This window comes from Rhyacophila brunnea, unplaced genomic scaffold (assembly GCF_057557595.1).
Source record: "Rhyacophila brunnea isolate RB1 unplaced genomic scaffold, BYU_Rbru_1.0 scaffold_13, whole genome shotgun sequence".
In the NCBI taxonomy this organism is placed as follows: domain Eukaryota; kingdom Metazoa; phylum Arthropoda; class Insecta; order Trichoptera; family Rhyacophilidae; genus Rhyacophila; species Rhyacophila brunnea.
Genome location: NW_028232785.1, coordinates 11,604,716 through 11,627,086, shown reverse-complemented (window position 1 = coordinate 11,627,086; position 22,371 = coordinate 11,604,716). Strand labels below are relative to the sequence as shown.

The following is a 22,371-nucleotide window of genomic DNA, read 5'->3' as shown; positions in this document are numbered from 1 at the left end:
TTTTACAATAGCATTTTATAATAATAAAATATTGCTTCAAAATTGAATTAAACTTACGGTAGAAATTGATTGATTCTATAGTATAGATAGAGTGTTGTCTAATTGTCTAAAAACTTGCCAATTGAAGCTGGATGAATGTACACATATTGTGCCGTTTTTATAATTTGTCACACAATATTATGCATTATTTCTTTGCTAGACTTTGAAAGTTTACGATATGAGTTTGTTAGCGGAATCAAATAATGTTGAAATTAAATTCCCGAGAGTATTATTATTCTTAAAACGCTAAAAACTTGTGTGCAATTATTTTATGTCTATGTACGGTTACTAATAACATTTGAACGTCTCTCAACTCTCTTTCAGGCATTGGACGCAATCCCATGTGGTGGTGGTGGCAAAAGTACCTCAGTCGGCGCATCAAAGAGTTCAGGGGGCGGTGGTGGCTCTTCTTCATGCGGCAAAGGTAATGGCTCATCCGGCAAGAGCTCGAAAGAGAAGGGGAAAAAAGGAAAAAAGAAGGGGAGCCACGAAAATAAGTCAGGAAGCCACGAACGTAATAAATCGGGAAGTCACGAACACGGATCTGGCAGCCACGAGAAAGGAGGAAAAGGAAAAGGAAAGAAGGGTCGGAGCTCTGAAAAAGGTGGCTCGTGCAGCAAGTCAAGCGGAAATGCAAACGGTTCTTCCGGTAGTAAATCAAATAGCTCTTCTGGCAGTAATTCTAACAGTGGTTCAAATAGTTCATCGGGAAGTAATGCACACAGTTCTTCTGGCAGTAATTCCAGCAGCCAATCTGGCAGTAATTCTAATAGTGCTTCTAGTAGCGGGGCAAGTAGTAGTGCTAGTAGCGCAGGGAGCGCAAGTAGTTCCGGCAGCGGAAGTAGTGCGAGTAGCGCAGGGAGTGCAAGTAGTGCAGGGAGCGCAAGTAGCGCCAGTAGCGCAAGTAGTGCTAGTAGCGCAGGGAGTGCAGGTAGCGCAAGTAGTGCCAGTAGCGCAAGTAGTGCTAGTAGCGCTGGGAGTGCAGGTAGCGCCGGGAGCGCAAGTAGCGCCAGTAGCGCAAGTAGTGCAAGTAGCGCAGGAAGCGCAGGTAGCGCAAGTAGTGCAAGCAGCGCGAGTAGCGCAGCGAGTAGCGCAGCGAGTGCAAGTAGTGCAAGCAGCGCAAGTAGCGCGAGTAGTGCAGGTAGCTCAAACAGCAATAGTAATTCGAACAGTGAATCTAACAGTTGCGCAGGTAGCGAAGCTGGCAGTAAATCAAATAGTGAATCAAGCAGTAGGTCAAATAGCGAATCTTCTAACAGCGAGTCTCATAGTGAGTCCAGCTCGCACAGTGAGTCTACTTCAAATAGTGAGTCCAGCAGTAAATCAGAAAGCTGTGCCCAGAGCGAATCTAGTAGCGGCAGTGGTTAGACTACTTTCGCTTTGAACCATTGATAATTAAAATATTGCAAGAGAAGTGATATATATAAAGCCTTGTTTTCATTGGTTGATTTAGCGGTGTTGGACTTAGGCAAGTACTTACTAACTATTCTTCTAACTCAACCGATGAAAACGTACATAATAATTATTGATAAAAAAGAGTGACATTGCACGGTACCTATCATCTCTCCCCCTCCACAGATTTCTACGAATTAGTGATACTGTTCACGATTCCGTCACGTGTTCAAATAAACCAATACTTATTAATTTTAACTGACTTTTTTTTAAGTAGGCGGCATATTTCTTTGACAAACTCATATATAAACAATGTAAACATATTGGTATTCATAAGTATGTAACTGAAAGCTTTCTGTATTTTGTGTATAAATGAGTACTTTTTAAAAAAATGAAATAAAAAAAATGCTTTAATTGAAAAAAAATATTTTTTTTTCACTTTATTAACGAAATTTTGATTTGATATAATACCTAACGAACCATTTTTCCCGATCCCTAGGGGTTCGTTATAATCCAACACTACTAAATATCATTGGCGAAGGGTAAGTGCACACTAAAATTTGTCAGTCATAGATACCTACTTATTTGTTTTCATTGAACTAAGAATACAAATCAATTGTAATTGGTATGACCGAAAATGTTTGCATTATTTTTGTCTGATCTCCACAGTCTTCTTTTAATATTATGGTTTGGTCTAAGCAGGTTTAATTGAATTTAAAATATTTAAAAACTAACCAATTATATTTGCTATTTGTATTCTTTGTTAAATGAAAATAAATAGAAGCATATTATGCAGGTTGAATCTCCGCAATCAAAATTTACAATAATTAATAGTTCCGCTACTGAATCTTGTTACATTTAGGAAGATTAATTTAGAGCGAATTCTTAAGAAGGTTTTAATACAAATATTAATAAAGAAAATACAATTTGAAAACTTAAATACACATCACACCGCTGACTAGATATACCGAGCGCATTTATCAGTCTTGTAGACCAGTGGTTTCCAACCCCCGGTCCGTGGATCAAATGGTTCCGGGCCGCCCAAGGAACATTAAATTATTTCCATTTTATTTACTGTGGTGTATTTCTCTCGGGTTTGTGCGACTTTTCATGGACGAGAGGTTAACCGGGAGCTGATAGATTGCAAATAACGGCGGCCTAAAAACTACGTCTTCACAGGTGTTCTGGATTAAAGTCATGGCGGAATACCCTGAGATTTCCACCACAGCACTTAAATCCCTATTGCCATTTCCGACATCCTATCTGTGTGAAGCGGGGTTTTCTGCAATGACAGCAATCAAAACAAAACAACGGAATAAACTGGACATAAGTAACACATTTCGGGTATCATTGTATCCTAGTACCCCCAGATGGAACCGTTTCGTTGCAAAGAAACAAACTCAGGGTTCTCATTGATTTAGCGTTCTAGTGAGTTAAAATGTTAAATCACTTTATATTCATTTTTGGTGTAACTGTATTTTATTTTGAAGGTATGTTTAAATACAATTAAATTAAAAGTCCCCCCCTCAGCGGGCTGCGGTAACATTATCAAACGTTGACCGGTCCGCGGCGATAAAAAGGTTGGTGACCACTGTTGTAGACCATTGCTGCTGCCTGAGATGCATGACATGTAGATACAGAATAAGAAGAGTTCACGGCTGTGATCACACAGGTAGGTGATTGACTGTTGAATACAAATTTACATTATTTTCTATATCATCAATGACACTCCAAACCAATGTCGATCTTCACGAACAAGGAAACATTTCCACTCTTTTCTGTCTACTGCACCTACACCTAGGCAAGGGTTGGCGAACCTTTTTACGTACGCGTGCCAAAATTTTCCAAATAATATTTTTCTCTCTCTATTTGACTCTCTAACGTACCGAATAGTTTTTCATGGAGAGAAAAATGATGAAATAAATGGTTTTTAAGAATTATATTAAAAAAATTAAAAATACAATTAAGTTCTTAAGAGGGATCCTATATGCCAAAAGAGAACCTAGCGGAAAAATACGAAGCTTGCAATTCTAGATTTTTTTTTTTGATAATTTACAATTTCAACTGTATTAATTAATAAATATGTATTATAAAATAGTATATAAAATATTAAAAAGATTTTTTTTAGTCAAAGATAAACTTGCAATTGTAAAAAAAATGTGAATTTGTCACATATTTGGTACATCGGTTACGTATTATTACATTATTTTTATGGTTATATTTACTATTAAAATTTAATTTATTAAGTTTTCAATTTTTACCGTTTAGATTTTTGACTAATTCATAGTTTAATATTTTTTATATCTATTTTAAAAAACATCGATTTTTATAAAAATTATAAATGTGTAATACTTGAAATCCTTTTTATTTACATGAAATCTTATTTAGGTATGGTCGCAATATTTAACCTGGATTGCATATCTTGTATTTTCCCGAATTTAATGGTTTAAGTAGTTTCACAGTAAATGGTGCTAACCTACGGTAAATTTAGCAGCTGTATAATTGCCAAAATGTTGTTTTTGTAAAAAAAAAATGTATAAGTATACTTATACCTAATATAAAGTCAGTAGTTGATGACTTCACTTAAAAATTGGAAAATTTTATAAATATTAAATATTCATATATTTTTCGTTTATAAACTAAAGTTTTATAAGTATTTAATTTATAAATAGATACAACAAAAATGAATGTTTTATTTTTCCTTTGGCGGTTTTGTCACTGTTTCCACTGTGTCCACAGAGTAGAGGTTTGTAATTTTTTGTGTTACGAGAAATCGATGTTTGCAACTTTTTCAACCTATTAGGTCCATACCTGAATCCAAACACAAATTTAAAAAAAAACAATGTCTATTTGCCATGCCCAGGATTCTAACCTGAGACCCGCGACATTAGGTATAAGCCGACGCGTAAGCCGCTTGGCCACTGTGCCGTCTATTATGTCTAATACATTATTAATGACAGCGCACGTCTCTTCATCTGATTGCTGTTTGTTTTCAATAAATAATAACGAAATTTGAATATTACGAAGATTAATTTGATTGATTAATTGAAAATGCATTAATCAAATATTAGCCAGGTGAGAAGTACCACAAAATAAATTATTGTCCATGTCGATTTTATCACAACAGTTCACCTGTGCAAATATTTTCTTTTCTAAAGTCGCATTAGTGAAAACATGTTATTAGCTTCATCCTCTTGGTTTCTTTCAAAATAAATTACCAGAGGAATCGTTTCGGTTAAATGAGCCATTCAATACACTTACCATTGTCCATCGCGGAGGCTATTTGAATGGAGCTGTCAGTCAAACTTGCCATGTCAACAGAAATTCCAAGATTCCAGAATCAAATTTAATAATAATAATTATAAATAGTTAATTGGAGGGTTGAAAATATAAGTAGACCAAGTGACATAAACCTACTTCTGAGATATTAACATTGGAACGTTTTTGTCCCCCATTAATTAATTTATACATTGTCTTGAAAAGTTTCTGACTAAGTGTAATAAAATAAGCACTAATAAATGTAGTATTGGGTTTTTAAAAATATATTATGATTTTCAAGATAATGAAGTTAAACAAGAGCTCGAAGCTAAACCCAGCAATACCAATAATGACAGCGGAGCTCATCGCGATAAACAAAGCAATTAAATACACTTTAAGCGACGATTTCTCGGCGCGATCCGCTGTCATATTAACAGACTCTAAAAGCGCTTTACAACATCTTGCCGCAGCAACACGCTCACATAACAGTAAAACCATAGCATACCACATCCTTGACCAGATCGACACCAAGAAAAATAGAGGAGGAGTTATATGCCTTCAATGGATCCCATCGCACATGGGTATTAAGGGCAATGAAAGGGCGGATGATCTGGCAAAGGAAGCTGGCCATTTAGAGGTACCATATCAGTGGATACCAGAAAACCTGGACTGGAATGAGGCTATAAAGAAAATGGGCCAAAGTATGTGGATAGATTTTCACCATAGGGCATCATTAGAAAAGGGGAAATGGAGTAAGTCTATTCTACCATCACCACGAGAGGTGCCCTGGTTTGTAGAGTCTCCTTTGACGAGGAATGAGCTTAAGTTAATACTGAGGCTAAGAACAGGGCATACAATGGGCAAAAGATTTGATGTCCTCATGGGAAGAATGTCATGTTTTAGAGGACATTGTACATATAGCACTACAATGCCCTAAATATGAACTCCACAGAGTACAGCTGCGAATTGCGGATATCTACGAGAATGTCGACGAATTGAAAGGTGTCCTGGCGGTGGGTAAGACGGAAGAGCTAGGCAAAATTGTAAAGTTATTTAAAAGAATAGGAGTGAGGACCTGATCGATGGATCCCCTTCTAAAAGAGGAGAGGCGATATGACAGCGAGTCGCAGTCAAAGCCTCGGTAAAATTACAAAAAAAAGATAATGAAGTTTTAAAAAAACATGTTTTATAAAATGTAAGAGTACAAGTAGACTAAGTCACATAAAATATTATTTGGAAAAATCTTTTTATTCTTAAGATCTACTCATTGTTAAATTTTATTTCAAGAGAAATAATTAATAACTTAAAAGTATAAAATAAAACACAATAATGTGTTTGCGGGTCATTGTCGTACTACTTTATTCAAATATATCGAGAAAAATATTACATGACTATGTACTTAATAATTTCAAAATTTTTGAAGAAATATTTAAAAAAAAAAAAAATTTCGACCATGTCCGATCCTGTTAGGATCACATGGGCCTCCACAGAGTGGAGGTTTGTATTGACAGATTTTGTTTTTTACGAGAAATGGATGTCAGCCACTTGCTCAACTATTAGATCCATACCCTGACACACACAAATTGATAAACAATATGTGTTCTTGCCAGACCCAGAATTCGAACCTGGGACCCACGGCTTTATAGTCCAACGCTTAAGCCGCGCGGCCACCGTGGGTGGATTTAAAAAAAGTAGCTAAAAGTAGTATAAATTATAGTTTTAAAAAAGCCAAAAATGATCATGGTCTACTTGTATTAGCAATAAATTAATATTACAAAATGTACGTGGTCTAAGTATATTCTCACGATAACTTGATATGGTCGATTTTTTCCGAAATACCTCTCATTAACACATTGACTGCTGACTAGATAATTACTTTTTCATTACCACATTTAAATAGCATGCTAATTATATCGAATAGCCACTTGATCGTTACGCGCTAGGTGCGTCTTTACCGTCCAATTACTTAAGGCTATACCTCAGCTGAGGCATGGTCTAAAAAGATCGTGACTAGGCGATGCGCGGATTGTGCAAATGACGCGAGCCGAACGAAATATAATTTGTCATAAAAATTCAACATGCGTCCTTTTATGTTATGTTTATTATTATATTCGTAATAATAATAGTATATTCATTGACATTGACAAACAGTTCGAGTATCGCTCTCCGAATGGCAACGCGGCCGAAATTTCGTTCCACATACAGTTGAAAATTATTTAGATAGATAAACAATCACAAACACCCAGGCTATGAGAAAATCACATATATATAATATATTGTGACCTCACCAAGTCGAACTCGGGGGGAAAGACCAGCGTCTTAGGCCCGTTTCAGACGGGACACTGGTGTCGCGCTCGTATATAATAAGGACGCCTTTGTATTCGAATAAAGGGGCCTTTGTATTACGTTCATAAACGCCCCAGAGCTAATGAGTTAACGAGTGTCCGGTACACTTTTCTGTCAGCCGCTACATTCTCAAGCCGCAGATACACTTGTTTTTATTACCGCAGCCAGTTTTATGTTCTAATTTATAACGCGAAATTATTCGTTGACTCATTAGCTCCGGGGCGTTCATAAACATAAAACAAAGGCCCATTTATTCAAATACAAAGGCCTCCTATATTATATCGAGCGCGCCCGTCTGAAACGGGCCTTACACACATATCCAATCAGCACAAAATGACTACAGTGATGCCTTAAAACCTGCTGGATCGATAAACTCATTAAGTTCAGAAGAAAGTTAAGAACTAGGGGTCGAGAAAAGCGGAAGGAACTAGAGGAGACCTTCGTCCAACAGTAGATCGTCTCCGGCTGATGATGATGAAACAAATGCTGCGACCAAACCCATTATAAAGAGGTGACTTCATTCAATTCCACCGATGACGTCGATCTCATTGGTGTTTTTTCAACTCTCCAAAATGTATTGTATTGTTATACCTACGCAGGAATGAATAATGTTTGCACAAGTGAACAGTCCTATATTATATCCAGTGGTGTCTTTAAATTTTTCTATCTACCTGTTCGCTTAAGAAACTGAGGAAAACTGCTTTTTACTTTGACTTAATATGTGTACCTATATTAAATATTTTTTTTTGTACCTGGTATTGGGAATTTTGCTAGTATTATATTATGCGTTTCTTGCTATTTTAGACCAGCCTACATGACTGATTTGAAGTAGTGGTTTTTTCTTTGATCATAATATCCTTTCCTTAGGTGGAGTATATAGTGACGTCCCGTGGGGGTAGGCAGATTGAGCGTCGCTTGGGGGCGGCAGTTACTTGAAGGGCGGAAAATCGAGGAGAATCATTAGGCATATTATATAGAAATAGGTACATAAACTTAGTACCTAATAATGAAAATATCCTTCGATTAAAAAAATCAGCTCACTGGTTAGAAACAAAATGTATTAAGAATTAACATACAAGATTTAACAGGACTGTATTTTTTTATCGGTTTCGCGATGCAGTGACGTCCCTAGATAAAATGCCGCCCCTAACCAGTGCCGAAATGCCACCTGGTTTTTATTTTTACCTACAGTATTTTTATCATCCTTTCAAGAGTCCAATATCTAAGAAATGTGTTGTATGGATACTTTTACCAACAAAATATCAGACTATTTATTCGGAAATCTGCACGTGTCGTTTCTGGTCATCAAGGACGTCAAAAGGCAATGGAAGTATTCTAGATATCGCGGACCCGATAAAACCAGTGAGCTGATTTTTTTAATGGAAAGATATTTTCGATATACCCACGATCGGCCTATAGGCTTATAGGCCTATAAAAATTCGTTATTACTAAGTTTATGTAGCTATTTCTATATATTCCAAATGATTCTCCTCGATTTGCCGCCCTTCGAGTAAATGCCGCCCCCAAGCGGGACGTCACTGTCGCGATGTCTAGTTTACTTCTGTTGTTCTTGGACAGCACGTCCTTGATGACCAGCAATGACACGTGCAGATTTGTGAATTATATTTGAAATATAGGTAGGTACATACATAGGTACTTACCTAGCGTGCGTGTTTTAAAAGTAGTCAGGTGTATTTTTAAATGTATCTGAAACCGCGCACTCACAAAACTGATTATTTATGTAGAGATGGCATTTAAATTGGATTTAATGGTATATAATATTATATTAGTAATGTATCCATACAACACATTTCTTAAATATTGGAGTCATGTAAAGATGATAAAAAATATTGTGTAAAAATGGGGCGGCATTTTGTCTAGGGACGTCACTGAGTATATGGTATTATAGCTGGGGGGGGGGGGGGTGACGAATCCAATAAACGAGAAAGGGCAGTTTATCCAAATCAACACGTAATGCACCACACCCGGTCTTAATCATGCGTATCACGATCAACGTTCTCTCTAATTTTTCTATTGTGTGTGTAGATCATCAACGCATCTGAGCAGTGGCGTTACTAGGGTTGGTGTCACCCGTCAGTAACGGGCCATCACCCGGTGCGGTAAATTTACCCCCCCCCCCCCTCCACAAACACACACATACAATTTTTCATTAAAACTTATATGTTTAACGCTTTCGCTGCTGAAGAGATAATGAGATTTTAATTGCCCCCTTTAAAATGCACGTTAATTACATCGATCGGCCGCCTGGTCATTACGCGCCGTGTGCGTCTTCCGCGTCCAAAGTATTAAGGTATTTATTAATTTCAGTGATTCAATGTAATAATAACACGCGCACACCTTACAGGGAACATTGATCACGCTATCTGATGTTTGTCGCGAAGCGTCACTAGTTGTTTATGCCTAGGAATGTCTCAGGAGCAGTTACCCAAGACTGAGGTCACCACACATTCAAGTGTACTTTGACTGATTTTACATTACTTAAAGCTAAGAGTACCCACGTGAGAGAGAAGCACGGATAACAGACAATAATGAATAATAAAGTATAAATATGACGACATTGCTCGCAGAGCCAAACTGGGTAAATATGTGGGCATTTTAATAGTACCTTCAAAAGTGACCTCCCATTGTGTCTTAAGCGTAAAGTGTTCAATTAATGTGTGCTACCAACGATCACGTATACATGTGAAACGTATGACTCTAATGTATGAGTAATCCAAAAAATACTTGTGGCGCGTGGCATGGAAATGTGCATGTTGAGCATTCAATTCAATTCAATTTATTTATTTTACATATTGTGGACATTACAAATTATAAGTTTAAGACGTTCACAACATGACATTTTGAAACAACGAAATATTATTAAAACAATATTAGGTACATAATAAAAGAGATAGATTCTACAGTATAAATGTCTAAATACAAAAAAATTATATAGATACAAGGAAGTATAGCATAACGCATAAAGGCATGTAAGGCATAACGCGTAAAGATCACAAAAGAAACCAATGCAGAAGGCGTACAGACAAGAGTACGCTGTGTGATATAGGTCAATCACTGGACAAATGCCGTCATACAGTAGTATCCATGGAGCACTAAACACCCTAAAATCCACTGAATAGATGAACTCAAAAAATTGGTGGATGTAGGTACGTCTTGGCAACAAGGGACTAGAGACCTAGAAAGGAAAGGGGGCTAGGAGATCGACGGTGGGTCACGAAGATAATGTTACCTATATAAAATGCAAATAAATTCTAACAAACTGTTCGCTTATTGACTTTTATACCAAGGAGTAATAAGTTCTTAAAGATCGTGTGAAGGACACCACTATGATTGAACTGTACAACTATCAAATATTATAAATCAAGTGAAACATCACCTGAAACAATAGAATATTAATTAACTAAATGTAATAATTCGCATATGGTTGGTCTTCAATAAATACCTAGTGCTGGTGGCTGTTTGGTCACCATTTTGATTTTTCGGTCTGGTGAGTGGTCACCTAAAAAGTGGCGATAAGAAATTCGGCGCCATGTCGATCAAATTTGGACTCTTCTTTATAGTGGCGCTGGTCACCATACATGTAAGTCAATGAAGAAAAAGTTTTAAAAAAATACGTTAAACGTCATGCCGAATAGTAATGTTGAAACGTTTTAGATATATAAGTGAAGAAAGGGTGAAAGAAAGAAAAAAAAATACTGTAGTGAGTAGGGATTTAATTTTTTTCAGATTTAAAAACAAAAATATTGTATTAATATGATTGAATTATAAGAGATATCCTTTTTTTCTTAGGGGAACCCTTAGGAATTTTTTTAAAAACTTGAGGATTCCCTACCTATGATATACCGGAGCAAATTTTCGCATAGTAGCTTTTTAAATAAATAAACACCTTGTCTTTTATGATTTTTAGTCCCAAAACAGAGTATTATAAACATAGCACATATTATTATTACGTAGTTAGAGCGAGAGAAAACGATGCAATAGGCTTAATCGCATCTATTCTATACACAAAACTGCTATCGGCCGCTATCGACAGCTATCGAGGGTAGTTTTTAATATTTTTAAGTATCAGCACTTATTGTAACAATTACAATACGTTAGTTGTATTTTTTACAATAATTGCTATGTTTTAGCAGCACTTATCTTGACTGTACTAAATTTTAGAGCGAGATTGACAGTTTTGACTGTTTAGACGGCTAACTTATTGTAACAATCATAATACTTCGATACAAACATATTATGAAAAACTATTCTCGATAGCTGCCGATAGCAGTCTTGTGTGTCTTTTCAGACTTATACGCGGCGTAAATGTGAACTCTGCCATTCTTGGTGGTGTTGGCTTGTGTGTCTCTGATATTTACCTTAGGAATCGAGAGCACCCGTTGTTTGTTCTCCCAAGATGCAGAACTAACCTGCCATTAGTAATGCCAATTGGGAGGGCAATAACCATGTTTTATGAAATCGCTTCGCATATTGATATATTCCACTTACGTGAGGGTGAATTTAGGTTAACGTTGTTTTATAAGTACGTGTGTGCTTCCATCTACTTTTATTTTGTTATTTTATTTTATTTCTTATTTTATTACTTATTGTATTATTAACTCACACTTCTCTGTATTTTTATTTTTAAAAATTATTAACACTTATTTTATGTCATGTCGTGAACGCTTTGAATTTATAATTTGTTATGTTCATTATAATATGTAAAATAAATAAATTTGATTTGATGGAATAGATGCGTATGTTGGAAATAATAACGGTAACAATAATTACTTTTACCCAATGTAATTCTTGCGCAGAAGAAGAAAACGAAATCTGCGCAATTTCAAGATGAAGTTGTTCAACTGTAGTTGACTAAATTTTATGGGATAGTATAGATACCTTTTTGTTCAAAGCTTTTTATTGAGCAGGCCAATAAACACACTCTAAATAATAAATAATTTTTGTGCTGTAACCATGGCCCCCACATCTTGAAGCGGGCCCCCAGGCTAGAATCTTCGGCGCCCCTCTACCTATCGCTAAGGTTACAATCAGTGTGACGATCTACAGTGTTGTGTTATACAAATAGTGTACTTTAAGGTTATTTATAGCATTTTTTTTGTATTTTAATGCACCCACTTGAATTGTGGAGTTGTCGAATATCGAAAAACAATAATCAATGTTAGTATAGTCGTGAAATAGCGCCGCAGGTGACATTTTTTACTATTAGTGCAATTTTATGATGTGTGGTCGGTCCGCCACGCCGGGCCCCCAGGCTAGAGCCCTGTCAGCCCCCCCCCCCCTTTGCGAGGGCCATAGCTGTAACTATGAAAATTGTAAACGCTTTGACAGAAATAAATGAACAGTTCATAGTAGGCGGTGACCTTAATTACCGACAACTCGAATTCTCGATTTTTACTTTAATAAACCAATTAGTTTTTATTGTTCAAAAATATTCATTTTTGTTTAAAAATGGGAGAATCATATAGATAAAGATATCAAGGAAAACGACGTCGCACACTTTTTGCCCTCGGCGTGAGCTTGCTGTGAGCGCATGTGAGCTCATGTGACGTAGTCGTAGTGTCTTCGCGCCATTAGACTCTTTCTATCTAGAAATTTACAAAATACACGAATTCTGTATTCGGAATATTATGTCAATTGATTCAGTTAATAACTAATAAAGCAATGATTAAATTATTTATTTTTATTAACTATATGCCTAAGTATTCAATTAAATTTATTGAACATACTTCATTTAAAAACATCTCATCTATGAGACAAACTCTTTGAAAAAAATACGACACCCGAAAGGACACTATTCCGTTTCCACTGGATTCGCGCCAATATGCTTTACCAAATGAGCCACGTGCACCATATCTAATTACGACGAAATTTGTTGAATAAAAATTAGTTTATTAAATTATCAACAAGATTTAAAACACAAAAGCCGATAGCCAAATATTAACGAAATTTGATAAGCATTTCATGATGAATATCTACTAGTTAATTTCATCGTAATTAGATTGAACGCCCGTGATTTTATTGCTAAAACACATTGACGCGAATCCAGTGGTAACAGGTTCAAGTCACGTCAGGCGTCGTATATTTTTCAAAAACTGTTTTCAAATTATCTATGTTTTATATACTATTATCGATTATCTATGGGAATTTTACTATACAGCTAAAGGGGCTTATAGCCCAGGGCTCCCAAATAATTCATAGGGCCCCCCTTAGCCTGAAAACTAAGCTGAAAAAACCTTGAAGTAGAGAAGTGGGTGGCCACCTTATTCAATTATTAAAATCAACTGCATTAAAAAATAGCGGTAGAAATATTATATACCTACAATGTAGAAATTCAATGTATCCCACATCCCCATGGTCAAACCGTATCCATAAATTTGTACGTATTCAGTTGGCCGTATTATAATTCACCGTGTGATGTTGTATCGGAAATCGGTGGCCGTATACGGCAATAGCAATATTTGATCTCAAATGGCTCTGCATCATGCCCTTCAACTATGGTTTCGAAATGGCGTCCGGATCTTTCAATATTTTTTAGATGTAAACTTACATTTCAATATCCTAATCTGTTGATTTCATTTTTTTCCAGACACTTGACGCATGTGCAATCAAAAAACCAGTATGCACCCCCAAACCACCGTGCACACCTAAACCACCATGCAAAGGCCCCCAGACTACATCTACTAGTGGATCTAGTAGTTCATCTAGCAGTGGAGCTAGCAGTTCTTCTAGTAGTGGATCAAGTAGTTCCACAAGCAGTGGATCCAGCAGTTCGTCTAGCAGTGGTTCAAGCAGTTCGTCTGGTAGCGGATCAAGTAGCTCTTCTGGCAGTGGCTCAAGTAGCTCGTCTTCTAGCGGCGCTAGTAGCAGTTCTGCTAGCAAAGCTAGTAGCGCTTCTGCTAGTAAATCCAGTAGTGCTTCTGCAAGTGGCGCAGCCAGCTCCTCTTCAAGTGGATCATCTAGTTCGTCTGGTAGTGGATCTAGCAGTTCATCGGGAAGCGGATCGAGTAGCTCTTCTGGCAGTGGCTCAAGTAGTTCGTCTTCTAGCGGTGCTAGTAGCAGTTCTGCTAGCAAAGCTAGTAGCGCTTCTGCTAGTAAATCCAGTAGTGCTTCTGCAAGTGGCGCAGCCAGCTCCTCTTCAAGTGGATCATCTAGTTCGTCTGGTAGTGGATCTAGCAGTTCATCGGGAAGCGGATCGAGTAGCTCTTCTGGCAGTGGCTCAAGTAGTTCGTCTTCTAGCGGTGCTAGTAGCAGTTCTGCTAGCAAAGCTAGTAGCGCTTCTGCTAGTAAATCCAGTAGTGCTTCTGCAAGTTGCGCAGCCAGCTCCTCTTCAAGTGGATCATCTAGTTCGTCTGGTAGTGGATCTAGCAGTTCATCGGGAAGCGGATCGAGTAGCTTTTCTGGCAGTGGCTCAAGTAGTTCGTCTTCTAGCGGTGCTAGTAGCGCTTCTGCTAGTAAATCCAGTAGTGTTTCTGCAAATAGCGCAGCTAGCTCCTCTTCAAGTGGATCATCTAGTTCGTCTGGTAGTGGTTCTAGCAGTTCATCGGGAAGCGGATCAAGTAGTTCCTCCGCTAATGCGGCCAGTAGCAGCTCTGCTAGTAAATCGAATAGTGCTTCGGCTAGCAAAGCAAGTAGTGCTTCTGGCAGTAGCTCGACTAGCGCATCTGGAGCAAGTAGTAGTTCTGGAGGCAAGGGAGGATCGAGCAGTTCATCAGGTAGCGGATCTAGCAGTTCGTCTGGTGCTGCAGGTTCTAGTAGTTCTGCTGGAAGTAGCGCAAGCAGTAGCTCTACTGGAAAGGGTTGCAATAAAGGTGCATCTAATAGCGCTTCTGGAAGTAGTGCAGCTAGCTCTTCTGGTAGCGGGTCTAGTAATACTTCTGCTAGCGGTGCTAGTAGCAGTTCCGCTAGTAAATCTAGTAGTGCTACTGCCAGTAAATCTACCAGCACTGCAGGAAGTGGTGCAAGTAGCTCATCAGGCAGTAGTGCAAGTAGTTCCTCAGGAGCTAGCAGTGCCTCTAGTAGTGGATCTGCTAGCTCATCTGCTGGGGGAAAATCTAAATGCAACAAAAAGCGTAGTAGTCATGAACGTGGCTCAGGAAGCCATGAAAATCACTCAGGAAGTCATGAAAAAGGATCTAAAAAACATGAACATGGGTCTGGAAGTGATGAAAATGGATCCGAAAGTCATGAACATGGATCTGGAAGTCGTGAACGCGGCCGCAAAAAGTGCGCTGGAAATAAATTGGCCAATGCTTCTAGCAGTGGATCAAGTAGCTCATCTGCCAGCGGTGCTAGCAGCAGTTCTGCCGGTAAATCCAGTAGCTCCTCTGCAAGTGGTGCAAGTAGCTCTTCAAATAGTGGATCGAGTAGCTCTTCAGGTAGTGGTTCAAGTACTTCCGCTAGTAACGCTAGTAGTAGTAGTTCTGGAAGTAAATCTTCTGTCGCTTCCGCAAGTAAATCTAGCAGTAGCTCAGGGAGTGGCTCAAGTACTTCATCTGGAAGTGGTTCCAGTAGCTCATCCGGTAGTGGATCAAGCAGTTTATCAGGTAGTGGTTCAAGCAGTTCTTCGGGAAGTGGATCTAGCAGTAGCTCAGGAAGTGGGTCTAGTAGTTCATCTGGTAGTGGTTCAGGCAGCTCATCTGGTGGGAAAGGAGGATCTAGTAGTTCGTCTTCCGCTGGATCGAGTAGTTCTGCGGGTGGAAAAGGAGGAGCAAGTAGTTCATCTGGCAGTGGCTCCAGCAGTAGTTCTGGAAGTGGCTCCAGTAGTTCTTCTGGTAGTGGATCGAGTAGTTCATCCGCTAGTAATGCCAGTAGCAGTTCTGCAAGTAAATCTTCTAGTGCTTCTGCTAGTAAATCTAGCAGTAGCTCTGAAAGTAGTTCAAGTAGCTCATCAGGTAGTGGATCAAGTAGTTCTTCAGGAAGCGGATCTAGCAGTAGCTCAGGGAGTGGTTCAACTAGTTCCTCTGGAAGCGGTTCTAGCAGCTCATCTGGTGGTGGGTCTTGTGGAAAAGGAGGATCTAGTAGTTCGTCTTCCGCTGGATCGAGTAGTTCTTCGGGTAGAAAAGGCGGGTCAAGTAGCTCATCAGGTAGTGGATCAAGCAGTAGCTCAGGTAGTGGTTCAAGTAGCTCATCTGGAAGTGGTTCCAGTAGTTCTTCTGGCAGTGGATCTAGCAACTCATCTGGAAGTGAATCAAGTAGTTCTTCTGGTAGTGGATCGAGTAGTTCGTCGGCTAGTAACGCTAGTAGCAGTTCTCCAAGTAAATCTTCTAATGCTTCCGCTAGTAAATCTAGCAGTAGCTCTGGAAGTAGTTCAACTAACTCATCAGGTAGTGGATCGAGCAGTAGCTCAGGAAGTGGTTCAAGTAGTACATCTGGAAGTGGTTCCAGTAGTTCTTCTGGTAGTGGATCTAGCAGTAGTTCTGGAAGTGGCTCTAGCAGCTCATCTGGAAGTGGATCAAGTAGTTCTTCTGGTAATAAATCTAGCAGTTCATCCGGAAGTAGTTCGAGTAGCTCATCTGGCAGTGGATCAAGCAGTTCATCAGGTAGTGGATCGAGTAGTTCTTCAGGAAGCGGATCTAGCAGCTCTTCCGGTAGTGGATCAAATAGTAAATCCAAATGCAGTAAAAAGCATGGAAGCCATGAACATGGACCCGGAAGTCAAGAAAATGAATCAGGAAGTCATGAGGATGACTCTGAAAGTCACGAAAATAGCTCTGAAAGTCATGAATATGACTCTGGAAGCCATGAGGATGACTCTGGAAGTCATGAAAATGACTCTGGAAGTCATGAAAATGACTCTGGAAGTCACGAACGGCGTGAAAATAAAAAATGCAAATCTTCAGGAAGCGGTGGATCTAGTAGTAGTTCGGGAAGTGGATCTAGTAGTTCATCTGGGAGTGGATCGAGTAGCTCTTCTGCTAGCGGTGCTAGTAGTAGTTCTGCCAGTAAATCTTCTAGTGCTTCGGCAAGTAAATCTGGCAGTAGCTCTGGAAGTGGATCTAGCAGTTCATCTGGAAGTGGTTCTAGCAGTAGTTCAGGAAGTGGATCAAGTAGTTCTTCTGGTAGTGGATCTAGCAGCTCATCTGGAAGTGGATCAAGTAGTTCGTCTGGCAGTAAGTCTAGCAGCTCATCTGGTAGTAAATCGAGCAGTTCTTCTGGTAGTAGTTCAAGTAACTCGTCAGGTAGTGGATCTAGCAGTTCTTCTGGTAGTGGATCTAGCAGCAGCTCAGGAAGTGGTTCCAGTAGCTCTTCTGGAAGTGGCTCTAGTAGCTCATCTGGAAGCGGTTCTGGTAGCTCATCTGGAGGCGGCTCTTGCGCAAAAGGAGGATCTAGTAGTTCGTCTTCCGCTGGATCGAGTAGTTCTTCAGGTGGAAAAGGTGGATCGAGTAGCTCATCCGGCAGTGGATCAAGCAGTTCATCAGGTAGTGGATCGAGCAGTAGCTCAGGTAGTGGTTCAAGTAGTTCATCCGGCAGTGGATCGAGCAGTTCATCAGGTAGTGGATCAAGCAGTAGCTCAGGAAGTGGATCAAGTAGCTCGTCTGGAAGTGGTTCAAGTAGTTCATCAGGCAGTGGATCGAGCAGTAGCTTGGGTAGTGGTTCAAGTAGTTCATCTGGAAGTGGTTCTAGTAGTTCTTCTGGCAGTGGATCAAGTAGCTCGTCTGGAAGTGGTTCAAGTAGCTCATCTGGAAGTGGTTCCAGTAGTTCTTCTGGGAGTGGATCAAGCAGTAGCTCAGGAAGTGGATCAAGTAGCTCGTCTGGAAGTAGTTCAAGTAGCTCATCCAGCAGTGGATCAAGCAGTTCGTCAGGTAGTGGATCGAGTAGTTCTTCGGGAAGCGAATCTAGCAGTAGCTCAGGAAGTGGATCAAGTAGCTCGTCTGGCAGTAGTTCAAACAGTGAAGCAAGCAGCAGTTCGAGTAGCTCATCTTCTAGCAGTCAGTCTAGTTCTCAAAGTGAGTCTAGCTCAAATAGCGAGTCCAGCAGTAATTCTGAAAGTAGCGCCTCTTCTCAGAGCGAATCTAGCGGCGAAAGTTGTTAGACTGTTTTTGATTTAAGTTTCAAACTGAAATATTGCTAGTCGATGTTATTTAAAACGAAAATTGTGGGTGACAGCATTTATAGAAATCAAAAATCTACAATATTATTACAATAAATCTTTACTTATCTATCAATCATCATCATTATTATCTGCCGGGATCAATCCACTGCTGGATGAAAGCCTCCCTTACCTACCCCCACTCTTCTCGGTTGCTAGTTCTTTGCTGCCATGTACATCCACCGAACTTTATGCGATCTAGTGGGTTTTAAGGCATCCCTATTTAGTTCTCCTTTGGTGCTACTGTATGACAGCATTTGTCCAGCCCATTTCAATTTCATCTGCTTAGCGACCTCTTTTACACCGCGTAATTTTGTCTGATTCCTTAAAATTGATTTATTTTGTGATTTTTACGCATTACGTCCAACATACACGTTTCATCGTACTTTTTTGATTTCTCTTACATTAAGAGCCCATGCTTTACATGCATACGAAGGCGTTGGTAGCACACATTAATTGAACACTTACCGCTTCGTAAATACTATTCACGCACCCAAATGCACTCCATTCCAGTTTAGTTCTACGAGCAATCTCGTCATATATACCACCGTCAATTGACATTTGTTTTCCAAATAAGCATAGTTGTTGACCTCCTCGATTTGAGTGCCATTGGTGAGGATTGTTTTTGGTTCAGCAAGGCAGAGTATCATAACTTGTATCTTTCCGACATAATATATTTTATCTTATATATTATATTATATTATATTATATTATATAAATATTGTTATCTAATTATGTATATACGTTTTTATGTAGTTTTTAAATATAAATATCATTTTTTTTTTTAATTTAGACGATATTATACATTCAGAGGCCAATTGAAATATTTACAAAACTGAGATATTCCTAATTCTCTAAAGTAATTATGAAACCACGATATCATGGCTTTATTTGAACCTGTAAAAAGCACACACCTAGATGTTATTTTTGTTTGTTTGCTGGTGTATCATCTGTCGCGCGAAAAGCGCAAACACTCACTAGATTTTCGACAACGCAACGTTTTTATAGACATTTCAAAATAAATTACGTCACCCAGGTTGTACAATGCTGACAATATATCTTGATAGCTTGCTTTCTGATATTAAATCTCAGGAGCTTTATGCCACACTCGTTTTTTATGCACATTAAAAATATATTACGTCATACACTGCCAAATATAACGCGTTATATGGACGCATCACACATTTTGGTACTTGAGCGTAAAGCGCGGTGAGACACGCGCCATCTGGACAAGGTCTTAGGTGTTAGTTGGTATATTAATGTATAACACGGTTAATTTAGAATAGTATTTTATTTATATTGTATTATTTGTACCTATTATTATATTGTCTATATTAGTATAATCTTCATCAATTATTAATTAATGTTAACCACGCTGTGAAAATAATACTATTAATTAATATAAAATATATATTATTAAAATTACTAGGTAGTGTGTTTTCTTGAAATATTGTTTTACATTAATTTATATAACAAAAATTTAATTTTCTCCCACTGTTAATGTCAGGTATGTACCGTTGTATCTTGCGAAATGATTAATGGACCCACTGGTACGTTTGATAATCAATTAGTAATGGAAAATACTTAAATAATGATACAGAGGTTGTCTATATACTTCTTACAATAAATGGAGTGTAATTGGAAGCATCAGTTGTTTGTTCTACCAAGTTGTAGAACTAACCTGCCACCGATAATGCCAATAATTAGCATTGGGAGGGTAACAGCTTTATTCAACCAAATCGCTTCGGATGTTGATATATTCCACCTACGTGAGAATGAGTATATAGGTTAGCATAGTTTTATAAATAAATTCTTAATATATAGTTTAGTTAGCCCATTTGGTGTACTTTGTATTTACTCTTTATAGTGTTTTTCTAATAAATACTGTATTAATTTTTGAATTATTAATAAGTAACCATGTCCTTGCTTTTTCGTACAAGGTGGTTGTTATTTTGAACAATCAGAAACACACAGGTTTTGAGAAAAACACATAAATATTGTGTCCTCACCGGGAATCGAACCCAGAACTGAAAAGAAGTGGAAGGGCAGCGCCTTACGCACATCACCATGAGAGCCGCTAAAAATACTGCATGTTGTGAACGTCTTAATTTTAAAATTTGTAACGTTCACTATATTATGTAAAATGAATAAATTTGAATTTAAATACGTAAACCGGACAGCCCCTCGTGGCATACTGGTGTGCTGTGGTATACAGTTTGACAGACACTGCTTTACAACTTCTATAACGCGTCAAAATCAAAACCGAAAAAAATGTTTAAAAACGTACATAAACCGATTATTTACATTGACATAATTTAATATATTAATGTCGGTATGGTGAAAATTATTTTTTATATCATCATCATCATCAACCGGGGTCGATCCACTGCTGGATGAAGGCTTCCCCTAGCTGGCTCCACTCATCTCGGTCTCTAGTTATTTGCTGCCAAGTATATCCACCGACATTAGTGAACTCGTATATCCAGCGGGCTTAGGGCGTCCCTGTGGGCATTTAGTTCTCCTTGGGTACCACTGTATGACGGCATTTGTCCAGCGGTTATCTATTCGCCGAGTGACATTCCGGCCAGTTGGCATTTTATCTGCTTAGCGACCTCTATAGCGAGCATGGAAAGACCGCATAGTTGAACTGCTCATCTGATAGTGTGGCCAGTTTAAACATTGGAATCAACAGCAGATACCAGATTCAGCTTTTGGAAGTGTTATCATTAGGACCCGGATTTGTATGCAACAAAAACATGATTATATGCATGCACGTATGCATTTAAAATCAATAAAATATGCACTAAAACCGAAGAAATATGCAGTTAAAAATTGACATTTTTTGTGGGAAAAAATTGTAAATACCCACTTTACCCAATATTACTGACAAAAAATCGTATAACTAGTTAATAATTTTTCAACATAATACGATATCAGAACAAAAACACAAAGAAAGAATATAAAGTTAATCAATTACAATTTTCAAAATAGTTTTTTCACAAGTACCTACAAATAATTGAATAATAAATGCAATGTAAACCAGACATAACTTAAAAAACAAAAACGACACACTTAACTATTCATATATTATAGGTACTTACTATTTTCTGTTTTTTGCCCGAAAAAAAATTACATTATTTTTTTCAATATTATGCTCTGGCATTAAATTTTTCCGCATAGGTATCTGTCAGTATTTTGTTTATATGCTGAAAACTACCTCTCAACGTCCACTTGGGCAAGCTTTAAATAATAGTGCCCGAGTTGACTTCACTTTTTTCACTGATAAATCCACAGCTCGGAGATGGCATTAAAAATGCAAGTGCATCTAAACTATCTTCCTTCCTAACTTAGTTATATTTCGATAAAATAATTAAAAAAAAACTAAAATTATAAATTCAAAAGCTCTAAAATATGCACTAACGTCTCAAATATGCATTTATATGCACAATAAATTTTTATTTTTGGATTCCGTTTCTTTCAAAACAGATTTCTATGCAACTCTCATAGCTGTGCATATACCCTAACAAAACATGCACTAGCATATGAATAAATACGGGCCCTATCCATAACTCTACTGTAAGTTCAGGGCGAACTGGTGATGTATCAGCTATGAAATGAATGATCTCTTCAAATTTGATGAATTCACTATTAAAACAATAGTAACTTTAAAAACAATATCAATAAGACGAAATTTGAAAGAGGACTCCGGACGGCTGAAAAATGTGAAAGTGGGCGTGATTGTTTTAGAGCTAGACAGCGTGAATGTGGGAGCGAGATGCACGATTTGATTTGCTAAAAGTCATATTCGGGAAATAAAAACTCAGCCAGAGATCTATTTCGACCGAAATTAACTTGGATATTCAGGTACGAATAGTTGGACATTCGGGAGAACACCACGAAGTAATTGTAACTTAACATGGCGTATTCGGGTTTTTCAAAAAAAATATCTCCGTTTCTTGATAAAAATATATTGTTTTTATAAATGATTTCGGTAGAGATCGATAAAAGAAATTGAACTGCATTAAAATGTCGATTTCGACAAAAATGGATATTCGGGAAACAAATCCTATAGCGACGATGTGTCATCAGATTAATATCTTAATTACAAGAAAAATGCAATAAAAAACAAACAGTGGTTTTGGCTTAATTTTTTCGACTTTATGAATTTATTATAGTCTGAAGTCCTTTCACCTTTCTTGACTGCATTGTATAGTCCGACAATGTTC

The 22,371-nt window shown here is 37.9% G+C and overlaps 1 protein-coding gene across 1 annotated transcript in view; it reads left to right on the top strand.

Moving 5' to 3' along the window:
* The window catches only part of LOC147076477 (uncharacterized), a 39,755-nt gene extending 20,185 nt beyond the window's left edge, over positions 1 to 19,570 (top strand). The window contains exons 4-6 of the mRNA XM_085940891.1: positions 364 to 1,402; positions 10,533 to 10,636; positions 13,643 to 19,570. Of these exons, the coding sequence (XP_085797017.1) occupies positions 364 to 1,402; positions 10,533 to 10,636; positions 13,643 to 18,088 (5,589 nt within the window). The 3' untranslated portion in view covers positions 18,089 to 19,570. The remainder of the gene's footprint in view (positions 1 to 363; positions 1,403 to 10,532; positions 10,637 to 13,642) is intronic.
* Positions 19,571 to 22,371: the final 2,801 nt, after the last annotated feature.